The sequence below is a fragment of the Lissotriton helveticus genome, chromosome 3_1 (genome assembly GCF_964261635.1).
Source record: "Lissotriton helveticus chromosome 3_1, aLisHel1.1, whole genome shotgun sequence".
Taxonomy (NCBI): domain Eukaryota; kingdom Metazoa; phylum Chordata; class Amphibia; order Caudata; family Salamandridae; genus Lissotriton; species Lissotriton helveticus.
Genome location: NC_136061.1, coordinates 597,230,207 through 597,242,743, shown reverse-complemented (window position 1 = coordinate 597,242,743; position 12,537 = coordinate 597,230,207). Strand labels below are relative to the sequence as shown.

The window sequence follows — 12,537 nt, the reverse complement described above, 5'->3', positions numbered from 1 at the left end:
CACTTAATTGTAATGAAGTACCAATAATAGCAGATAAGCGTTTCTCCACCTGTGTTAATAAACATGTTAACGATGGACACCCAAAAGAAATATGAAGATCATCCGCAGATGGATATCCACACCGGAAACATTTCCCTATCGCATCCCCCTGCCATTTTGAGACCTTATCAGGTGTGTAATATAAGTTAAAAATGTATTTGAAATGCTGTGCCGATAACTTTGCAGACAGGAATAGATTTATAGCCATTTCCAAAATAATTTCTATCTGTATATCCTGCCTCCCAAATTTACACCCCCATTTAGAATTTTGTTGCTTTATATCATTCACCTTAGTACCTAGCATATGACCATACAACACTCCTATCTTTGCAGCTTTCATATTATCTTCTATCAAGGGGTTAGCTTGAAACATTCCCCCATTATTCGACAAATAATTCCTAATCTGCAAATACTTCACAAAATTCTCCCTGGGGAGCTGGTATTGTTCGCGGAGTTGTTCAAAAGATTTCATACAGCCATCACTATAGAGATCACCCACCACCCTTAATCCTTTTTGCCTCCATCTATACACCACTCGATCCCATAAGTCAGTTGGTAAGAATGTTGAGGATGCCAATGGTGTATACCAATACATTTTCTCCAAGCCAAGCATTCCCCTTAATGTTCTCCAAGTCTTATATGGAGCCGCCAAAACCTTAAATCTTGTCCGTTTGTAATAACTCCACTCTTGGTACAGGAACAAACAATTTTTAGCCTTCACACCAAACAACATCTGATATATAGACGGATATTCCGCCATATTCACGGGGGCTGTCCCTGTTAACAAAACATTCATACCTTGAATCATGCAAGCGCAATAATATAGAACAAAATCTGATAGTCAGTCTTTGAATGTAACCTTCTAGTCACCATTTTATGTGCTATAATAATAATTACAACCCTAACAGCAACAACATTAAACAATGATAATAACAACAATATTAATGGGTAGTGCTACTCATCTGTCTGGTTTTACAAATTACTTAAAAGCTTCCAGTTTTCATTAAACTTCTTGGAGGCTCCCACACGGATCGCGTAGGCTTCTTCAAAGGCCTGCGTCCGTTTCATTTTATTAAACCATTTGTCATAGGTGGGAACTTCCCCAGACCTCCAATTGTAAGGAGCGGGCTACTAAGGAGGCAATAGAAAGAAAAGTTTCTTAATCTTTCCTCAAATTCTTCCTGTCTTTACTAATTCCAAACAGGGCTACCTCAACCTCGGGCAATATCCTCTTCTTGAGTGTCCTGTTTAGAGCCGAAAAGATCTCTCCCCAAAAAGGCCCCCTTCCCCATCCACCTGGCATCGAAAGCATCTATTTTAAATTTCCAGGTACCTTTTATTGAGTGATACAAAAGAGATTCTTCCGAGCACTCCAGATCCAATATCAATGGTGATTGGGTGTATATTTACGCTCATACTCCTGGCATATTACTTATGATACTATTTGTATTGAGTTGGTTATGTCATATTGTTTATACATTATCATTTGGGTTGCAGCCCATAAGAAGTCAATTGCTGTGTACTAGGAAGACGAAACACGTGTTGGCTGTCTTTTATTTCTTTGGATACTGGAACTATTTTCTTTGATTTGGGAACTTTGGAATTAATAAATCTATCCTGCAATATGAAGTGCGGATACGTTAAGTTCTTACCTCAGGAACTTGAGTGCTGATTGGACCCAAGACTGGATGATAGACTGATTACACTGATATATTGGATCTGGAGTGCTCGGAAAAATCTCTTTTGCATCGTTTGTGTCACAACCTGTGTTGTGATTTTTCTGGGGTTGTGGTAACCAACTCCATATCTTCTTGGTAGCACCACTGCTGGAATATTATTGCTTATTACGTTTCCTTTCCCCTACTTAGCTGTGCGCCAATAACAGTCTACTGGTTACCGTATTTTTGTTATTACCTTTTATTGAGTGCTTTCAGAGTAAAGTAGGCCAACCATCGGGATAAGAAGGCCATTCTTTTAAAATTGGCTGCTCTCAGAGTCTTACTCCCTCGCCAACATACAGCTTCCCATTCGTAATTAGAAAAGGTGCATTGCGTTTCACTAGTCACCCTTTCCAGATGGTTCTCTATCAATAGGAGTTGGCCCTGATTGCATAACAAACTATACCAATTCCCTATTCTTTTTAACTTTGCTCCAAAAAGTGCTGTCACAAGTTTATTCGGTATATCGCAAGAAAAATTCTATTTTTTTTAAAAAATGGACAATCTGTAAATACTCAAAAAAAGCTGGCTTCCTCTAATCTCTACTCCTCAACAACACCTCCTGCCACGTAATTACCCTTTTCTGGATTGAAATATTTCTTAACTCTTCTAGCCCACAAACCTCCCAATTTCTCAAATGGCATGATTTAATTTGAAGGTCAAGGTTCTTACATTCCCTCAATTTTAAGTAATGAAACCCAGAGGAGCCCGCCCCCTTAAAAAAGTATTGAAGTCTGATGGAATAATCCTTCAATGTCTTATATCTTGTTGTTTTTTTAAAGTTTGGAGATTTTTAAAAATATCACGGTCTGAGAACCACCTTCCTGCACCATTTTATCCACAAAGAAATTATCTTTCAACCCATTAGAAACCAATAAACAAGCTAATAAGTCTAAAAAAGCTGCATCACAATAAGTTTGTATGTGCAGTAGGGTCAGCCCTCCCTGTTCAATAGTTAATTGTAGTGATGGAAGCTTGACCCTTGATACCTTTTTCCCCCAAACAATCTGTCTGAACATAGTTTCCATCTCTTTAAAATAGTCCATATTAATTTTAATAGATATGTTTGTAAAAAGAAAAACGAGTAACAGAAGTATGGACATCTTAATAAGAGATACTCCTTGTTTTTAAGTAATTTGGAAACCAGACAGATTAGTAGCCCTAACCTGAAAATGGAGTCTAGGTCTTGTACTATTATTTTTAAAGTTTGGTAGAATAAGTAATATCTTCCTAATAGTTTTGAGGCTTTTTTCCAGATAATTTTAGCACTTAAGCCTAGCACTTTTGCACTTTCGCACTTCATAATTTTTTCATTATTTAGCTGCAATTTTTCTCTTCAGCTTCCAAAATAGCTAGGTAGCTATATATGATAGCTGTGTTTAAAACGTTTTTTCTGCTTTTATCAGTCATTGATTGTAGTTCGGAAGGTTGAATGCATTGATTCAATCTAATTTTTAACCCATTTTGACTCCTGTCAATGTGTTTTCATATGTTATTGTAAATTAAAAAATATATATATTAATAATTCGCAGTTTGTGTACGGATTACTTCTAAAGTTCCTGGTGGCACACATTAGTAACATCTAATGAGATAGAAACTAAGTAAAATCCAACAAATCTGGAAACCTAGCAATAATTCTGTAAATAATACCAAAAATATTTTTAAATCACTTTGTTAATTATTTACAAATGTAATGTAATATACTTGTTATTGAGATACGTAGTAAGTTTCCGGTATCGCATACCAACCTTTAAAGAGAAACTCCTTAAAATGTACTACTTTTCCTGAAGTAATAGTTTTGCATTTTAAAGGTGTCATACTTTGTAACAATTTGCATAATATTTGCAGCATGCTGATCACAGTTCATCAGGAGTCGTAGGTGGGTGTTTTTAGTGTCTTATAAAGAGATCTAATAAGGTCTACATGTAAATCGTTACACAGCGATTTGGGTAAAGTTTCGGCATGCCCGTAGCATTTCTGACACAATGCTTCTTTCATATCTCACACAATGCTTCACTCATATCTGGTACAAAGCTTCTTTCAAGTCCGGCACAATGCTTCTTTCATATCTGACACATTGCTTCTTTCATATCCAGCACAATACTTCTTTCATACCTGACACAATGCTTCTTTCATATCGGAAACAATGCTTCCATCATACCTGACACAATGCTTCTTTCATACCTGACACAATGCTTCTTTCATATCTGACACAATGCTTCCTTCATATCAGACACAATGCTTCTTTCATATTTGACACAATACTTCTTTCATATCAGACATAATGTTTCTTTCATATCCAACACAATGCTTCTTTCATATCAGACATAATGCTTCTTTCATATCCGACACAATGCTTCTTTCGTATCTGACATAATCCTTCTTTCATACCTGACTCAATGCTTCCTTCATATCTGACTCAATGCTTCTTTCATATCTGACACAATACTTCTTTCATATCAGACATAATGCTTCTTTCATATCCGACACAATGCTTCTTTAATACCTGCCACTATGCTTCTTTCATATCCGGCACAATGCTTCTTTTATATCTGGCACAATGCTTCTTTCAAATCCGGCATGATGCTTCTTTTATATCTGGCACGTTGTATCTTTCAGATCTGGCACGATGCTTCTTTCATACCTGACACAATACTTCTTTCATACCTGACACAATGCTTCTTTCATATCTAACACAATGCTTCTTTCATATCTGACACAATGCTCTTGTCATATCTGACACACTGCAACTGTACTAATTCAGCGTACTATGTACTTTAATACAACTGAATCAATGTAACTTTACCAGAGTAAACCCTTACTGCAAATCAATTTTGAGACATAACAGTGACTATAGTTAATACAATATTTACATCATATACACCATGCCAAAAAACCATGAGCATTGTCAATAAATGACAACAAGGACCATAACTGCTTCCGCAGATTTGTCAAGTCACCGTGTTAGACAAGTGCTTTCTGTACCCCTTGCTTACCTTGGCCATTGTGTAGACCCGGGTGCTGGAGGCATCAGCCATTTCTCTGTACAGATTAAGGTCTGATGGCCATTCCTTGTTCAAGGGCAGGTGCGGGGTGAACCCATCCACAGATGGGTGGCACATTCTCAGAGCCTTCTGGAAGCTCTCCTCAAAGGTGCGACCAATGGCCATGACCTGAGGAAAGGGGAAACCAGTGAAAAGTGATAATGCTCTCAGTAAATGTTGCTAACAATTCAAATTGTCACGTGATCACCAACCAAAGAGGCCAAAAGAGCAAGGGCATAATGCAGGGAGAATCAGTTAACACCAGTCTCACACTGGGCATTGGGTCATCAAGGAATCTGGAAGTCACCGTGGTACAAGCATTTGTAACATACCACGTTGATAGAGGCAGTAGCTAATGGCTGTCAGCCTCACATAGACTGCTCCTTTATGCAAGGAGAACCCTTCAGTATCTTGGCAGGCTGTTTCACAGCTACATCTTATTATCCTCTATCCTTTATCCTACTGGAGATGTCAAGTCTCATCAGCAATGTGTACCCTAGCAACTCAACTTCCTCCTACCTTATCTGTGTACCTTTCCCTGTGCTCCCTTAGGTTTTCCCTGGTTGTCTGAAAAATTCAAGAAAAAGCATCAGCCAGCATTAGGTAAGTTACTGGCAGCAGATGCCAGACCTTTGCTGAAAGTCTACATATGGTGACATGAATGGTCTGTCAGATATTGTAATCCATCTGCTATGTATGATTCAGGATTTTATTATATATTTGTCTTATACATTTATCATTCCCTGTTTTGTAATTCCAAATATGTTAAAGATATCAGCTCATCTTAGATAAGCTCTTAAATGAAATCGCCTTGTGCCACAGGTGATTGAAACTTGTGATGAGCCTTCTATATAACTGAACAAAAATGGTACAGTGGACGTCAAGTAATTCCCTAACTAATACCATCTACTTTGGCCAGATTTGATGCTATCAGTCTGAACATGAGCAGAGGAGCTTCTGAGCAACATGGAAAGTAGACAGTCACAATTACGACAACACCCTCATCACACTCATACCCCATTTAGCCCTGCAGGTCCACTTGTGGACCTGCAGATTGACATGGCCACCACACAATAACCATGTCAAAGGAGGAAGATAAGGGGGCATTAATAATGGTGCAGTATGTACATGAGTACAAAGGCATTACTCACCTCCCCCACGCTCTTCATTGAGCTGCCAATTTGCTTGGTGGTGCCTTGGAAGCGATCGAGGTCCCAGCGAGGAATCTTGGTGACCATGTAGTCCAAGCTGGGCTCAAAGCAGGCTGATGTCTTTCCAGAGACTACATTCTTGATCTCTGGCAGTGGGATGCCCAGGGCAATTTTGGCTGCGATGAAAGCCAGTGGGTACCTAGATAAAGGTAGCAGAAGCCATCACCAAATTGAAAACAAAAGTCGTCACATTTTGAAAAGATTAAGATGTGACTGACTGAGATAAGTCACCTACATGTTTTTAAAAAAGGTGGCTGGGAATAGATTTGGTGCATGTATGTAAACAAAGGAGGGAACTTGTTTATTCAAATATTTACAAACAGAAGATAAGATTACCCCTTTTCAGTTATCCAATGTATTACACCAGACACCAATGGGGAATCATGAGCCAAAAGCAACGAAGCAAATTCTCTTGAAAATTCTCTTCTAGGTGGCTAGGACAATCCCACAAATCAGCCACCACTATATATTGTTTCTCAAAAGGGGACACCTGCCATCTTTGTGAATATGTCTAGCTTAGATGTACAAGCATGACTTTACATGCAAAAGCCGTATCCACAGGCCTGCAGCTGTAAACCAACCTTACGGAAATGTTACTCACTGAAGTCATAAAAGTAGAATATTACCACGTATGTGCGGAGACCTAGAACACTACGTTTATATATAAAAAAATCAATTTGTTGATAAAGGTAGACACCTAATTCTTAAACAGTCTGCTGGCATCTCTTCCAGTATATAAACAGCATAGACTTACCGGCATTTTGTGTGGTAGAGAAAAACACCCATTTCAAAAGCACTTAAAGATCACATTGTAGCACCTAGCTGAAGATATGCATAACAATATCTCAAGCAACCCTTTTACCTTCCCTCTCTGCTGGGTATCAAAAATGGAGGTAAGGGGTTTCTATCGGATCACAGTATGAAAATAGTCATAGAGAATGCTGTTTCTTTAAGACGTACTGGAGACAACATTGACTTATCGAAGTTGATATATGGACATGAGAAGTGTGACTGTTGTGTTGAAGTCCAACTGTGTCTGATATGCAGATCGTGCCTTGATCAACCAGTCAACCAAGTAAGGGCGATTACTGCCCTGCACTATGTTAGATTTAGAATTCTTCGACGGTGAGTCATGATGTTCTGACATTGAGCGTAGTAGCATTGAGAGAATCAACGTCGAAGAGCAAAACTTCAGTGCATGGGTAGAATGCAGTGGAGTAGATGAATCATGGGAGTTTGTACCTGAGATATCTAGGTCAGGGGCATTGTCAAACCTCTCAACAGCTAGCATGTTGATTCCAAAGGTCTCAATGTCAACCAGTGTTACCAGCTGCGGCTCCTCTATAGGGGCGTTTGGGCGCCGCCCCTCTGCTTTCTCGCAGTGCGAGAAGGCAGAAACATAAATGGCAAAAACTACCATTTGTTTCTGCCTTTTCGCACTGCGAGAAAGCAGAAGTTCCTGGTTGGGAGTGGGCGGTCCTGCTCGAGGGCAGGGGGGAGTGGCTTGCCCACTGTTGTTCATACTGACTGTTTGGGCAGCCTGAGGCCGCCCAAACAGTCAGTATGAACAACAGTGGACAAGCCACTCCCCCCTGCCCTCGAGCAACACCGCCCACTCTCCCTGTTCTCTATATACAGAGAAAATGACCCGGGTGGGGCGCGGCTTCACCAATCACAATGCTGCGGTGGAGGGGAGGGAGGCTGCCCGCAGCCTTCCTGATGACGAGCACTGCAGGAATTCAAAATGCAGGACGGCGGGAGTCGGGAGTCGTAAGTCTCGGGACTTAAACAAAAGCGGGACGGTAAGTTTTACTTTTTCTTTATTTGTTTTCCCTTAAACCCCTCCCGCCTCCCCCCCATCCCCTCCACGGCGCGACGACCCCATTTCCACCCCCCACCCGCCAGTAATGCCGGCCGCAACTGTTAGACAGACACGCGGCACACTTCGGTACAGTTTGTTGGGTGTAGTGCGAGCGCGGTGACATCTGGTATGTTGTCATGCTCACTTTATTGTGTTTGCAATATTTGAAAAAGAAATGGGGAATCGGCCAGTGCCAGCACAACTATGCAACGGTTGTGGTGCACTCGTGCAGGAGATTAAGAAATGCTCTTTGCAACCGTTCTGTGTGTCTTTGGATGGTGGTGTTTGTCTTTGAGCGAGGGACCATGCAGGGTGGTGAAGGGGCTGTTAATGGTGTATATAAGACTGGAGTGGAACGTTAACCAGCACTCACTGCTTGGAGTGACTTACGTGTATCTTCTTTGTGAGGACTGAGAAATAAAAGGCTCTTCCGTTCGTGTTGTGGCTGTGAATTTATTGCATGCAGTTACAGATTTAGTGAAGTCTCCTTCTTCACGCAGTTCCTCCGGACACAGAGGGTAATCGGGGTCCCACCCTTATGAATTCATAGTGGTTTCACTCTTCTAACAGAGAATGTTGAGTCCCAAATGCACCCTGTGATCAGTTCAATCAGACGGCTGTAAACTCAGACCTCATTGAAAAGCATGCATCAAAACATTACTATGTGCTCAAAAACATGGTATCTGTCCTGCAATGAATTAAGTGCAATGTTTGTCCCTTTTATTTATTTTTAAATGGATGTGCCAGCGGGGATGTACATACAGAAGTGTGTGGAATAAAAATATTTCTAATTTAGTATAAATGTTAAGGGCGTTAGAATGGTTTTGTATTACTGACAACGTCAGACCTCTGTTTTGACTTTGGGTCAGCTGTCCCTAATTACTGACTCTCCCTGTCCGACAGCAACCTCTATTAGTATCCCTTCAGAGCACCTGAGTTTTGGGCTGATTTTTGTGCAAATGTTGCTATAAAATTAAATTATTGACTCAGATTTGCCTTTAGAAGAGAGATCCACTGAATCCCTTTCAAGGACATGGGGATCATTCACTTCACTTACTAACTAGGATCATAGGCATTTTCTTTCGCCCTCACCACATTCCAAGTCCACCAGCCTCCACTGAGTGTTACCAGTGTGGTGAGAGTGTCTTTAATAATGGCAATGATGTTTTCATTGTCTCCTCTCTTGAGATATCTTTTTCATGAGAGGGATCAGTTTCAGAACAGGGAATTTGTTCGTTTTTGCTTCTTTCTCGCTCCTTCCACTCTGAGGTCCTCTAGCTTTCCTGAAAGGTGGATTCCCTCTCTATCCATGAGGTTTATTTTGTCATTTTTTGACAAAGCGCACTGAATGTGTGAGTGGAAGACACCACACAGACTGCATGAGTGTCTGAAGAAGACTTATGTATGGCATTTCATGAAAAGAAATGGTATTTTCTGTGAAAAAAATCCCTTCAAATTTGCCAAAAATGAAAAACAAGGCAGATGGATATTAAAGACGTCACATGAAGTGGTAAAACGTCAATATCCGAAGGACAAAAACAGTGTTATTAAATCATAAAGTGTTCTGAGATCCTCTCAGCCTCAGCTGGATAAAAGAATGAGAGCTGTAAGGCAAAGTGTCAGTACAGTAGTACTGGGACAGGGAAGTGGATGGTTTCTTAAAGAAACAGTATACTCTATAACTACTTTCACTCTGTGACCTGGTAGAGACCCTTTGCCTGAATTTTTGTTCCCCACAGAGAGGGAAGGTGAAAAGGTTATTTGGGATACTGCTATATCTTCAGCCAGTGTAATCTTAAAGTACTTATAAAAGGGGGTTTCACTCACAAAACATGGTGGTAGAGCTGTGCTATCTCTATACTGGAGAGGGTGCCATCAGACTGTTTAACAATGAGGTGTCGAACTACAACTACAGATTGACTTCTAAACATAAAAGAAGTGTTCTGGGGTCCCTGCACATAAGTAGGAATTTCTACGTGTATGATTAAAATCGAGCATCCTAACATGCAGAACCATGATTTAATCAGTGTTATACTCACAGGCTGGTGGGTGGATATACACTTATTCAAGGTTATAGGAAACATTTCTTGTGTTCGTGCTTATTCACATACAATCATTTTTTTTATTTCAAACATATTTATATAATTAAAAGTTATATATGTATCAGCAACTTCAGAGTTCAAGGGTAAGATGTCCCAAACAGCTACTGGGGCTTCACCTTACAGCACTCTGATCTGACCATAATTAATACTATTAAAAATTGAGATATATCTAACATCGACTTTGAAAGACATGGAACCCAGCTGTAGATTATTACTGCTCCCAAGTTTCTGCTTTTGTCCCCACCACTTCTGTACCTCTTTTACCCATGCATGGAAATATATTTGCTTGCACTACCTGTGCCCTCACCTGCTACAATACATTTTTTATATGTAGGAGGGGAAGTGTAAATTTCAATGGAAGACTGCAGAGACCTCCTTCCTTACCCAGTAGCTTTGGATGCCAATGCAGAGCTCCTGGACAGCCTGGCGTTGACCTCAATGATGACGTACTCTAAGGATGTGGGGTGCAGGGCAAACTGGATGTTACATTCACCCACGATGCCCAGGTGGCGCACCACCTTGATAGACACGGCTCGCAGCATCTGGTTCTCCTCATTAGAGAGAGTCTGGCAGGGGGCCACCACGATGGAATCTCCTACACATCAAAAAGTCAACAAAAATCAACAATTAATGGCCACCACCACCGTTGGCAGTCTGGCTATGGCAGTATTCTACCCTGATTCAGAGGAATCCTACGTCTAGAGGAGCTGACCAGGGGGTAACGGAGAGAAATGAGCTTTCTGCACCAGAGTGAAGCTTGGAAATATGGAGCGTTGAAAGAGTGACTCAGAGAAAAGTCAGATTTAGTCAGTATTGGACCAGAGGACCTAGAGGCCCAGCCATAGAGAACCAGGCCATACAGAACCAGGCCATACAGAACCAGGCCGCCCGGCTCATCTTTCAACTTCCCAAATTCTCCCACATCACGCCTGTCCTCAAGTCCCTCCACTGGCTCCCTGTACGCCTTCGTTCTTCCTTCAAATTAGCTTGCCTAGCTTTTCTGGCCTTCACCCATTCTGCCCCTTTGTTTATTGTTTCTCTGATCACTCCCTACATCCCTTCTCGCACTCTTCGTTCGTCCTCTCAACTTCTTCTTCAAGTCCCCCGCTTTCGTAAAGTTCGCATGGGCGGCACCCGCTTCTCGGTGCTGGCCCCCCAGTATTGGAATAGTCTTCCATTCTCTATCCGATCAATTCCCACCTATCCGGCTTTCCGAAAAGCACTAAAAACCTTTCTTTTTCTTCAGGCCTTCCCTGGTTAGCCCCACTGTTTGCAGTGTCGAACCCGTTTTTTCTCTTTCCCTTTCCCACCCTTCCCTCCCCCCCTCCCCTCCTTCCCCCTCTTCCCCTTACCCACCAGCGCCAGGAAGCCGCTTGGCCGCAGTGCGCTTAATTAAGTTCTTTTTTTTCATTTTTTTCATTTTTTCATAGAACCCCAAAGGTCTTTCCTTGTCCTAGGTGCAGACTATTACTCATAGACTGTAAAGAGGAAGACATCACTAGTAGGAAGGAGTGGCGGCCCGTGAAGGTAAGAGGGTGGGGCCGGGTGGGGGATTTTGACGGATGACACCGAGGGAAAATTGATTATTTCATTTTTCCTCTGGGTCATCTGTCGAATCCCCCCAACGTGGCCCCACCACTCTTACTTGCACTGACCGCGGCTGGTAGGAAGAAAAAGAGACTTCGGCCTTCTGTGAAATGCAGAGGAGCAATGAGAGGGATGTGTGAAGCAGGACTCAATAAGATGTGCACCTTTCTAAAATTCCTATGGCACCATTTTCAATATTGAAACAATGTGGTGCAATGTTGACGTGATCTCAATAAGGGAAAGAAGCCTTTTAGATGCCACCCAGATTGCCCTTCATGGCTGATGTCATCTAGTCGTAGATTGGCTGGAATGTAGAGACGTATATGTGCTCTCTGCTTTTCAAAAGAGGACCAAATGTCAGTGCAAATAAGGACATGAAAGGATGTCCCACCTGTGTGCACTCCCATGGCATCGACGTTCTCCATGTTACAGACTGTGACGCAATTATCTGCGGAATCCCTCACAACTTCATACTCAATCTCCTTCCATCCCACAACTGAGCGCTCCACCAGGATTTGGTTGGTCATTGCAAAGGCCTGCGGAAAATAAAAAAGGAGAATATGTTTTTTGTTATATTTTTTTTTATTGACTCACTATCAACCCAGGAGCATGCTCAGCTAGGCCAGCACTCAAAAAGCTATGAGTGAGGACATGTGGTGGTGGTAGTCGAGCAGTGGTGACAGCAAGTAACAGTAGGAATGAGGCTAAGGGACACTTCCATACATTTATATCAAGGCAAACTTTAACTGGGAGCACTTTTCGGCATCAAGTTCGGAACACTTTAAATTACACTTTCTAAACTATACCAGTGGCGTGGGCTTTTGTCAGTGTGATGCTCCTTAACTTTCACATCACTGACATTTGAAGGATAAAAGCATTTTTTGATTGTTTCTTTCACAAAGAAACACAGTTATTGCAGAAAACAGAAACAGAAAAGCTCGAAATAAATGGTCCATAGAAGCTCATGTCCCCCTG

At 41.5% G+C, this 12,537-nt stretch overlaps 1 protein-coding gene across 1 annotated transcript in view; it reads right to left on the bottom strand.

Moving 5' to 3' along the window:
• Window positions 1-12,537, bottom strand: part of CPS1 (carbamoyl-phosphate synthase 1) — a 161,772-nt gene that overhangs the window by 102,634 nt on the left and 46,601 nt on the right. The window contains exons 17-20 of the mRNA XM_078680583.1: window positions 11,954-12,098; window positions 10,360-10,570; window positions 5,953-6,151; window positions 4,754-4,930 (exon numbers count right to left, since the gene is read on the bottom strand). Of these exons, the coding sequence (XP_078536709.1) occupies window positions 4,754-4,930; window positions 5,953-6,151; window positions 10,360-10,570; window positions 11,954-12,098 (732 nt within the window). The remainder of the gene's footprint in view (window positions 1-4,753; window positions 4,931-5,952; window positions 6,152-10,359; window positions 10,571-11,953; window positions 12,099-12,537) is intronic.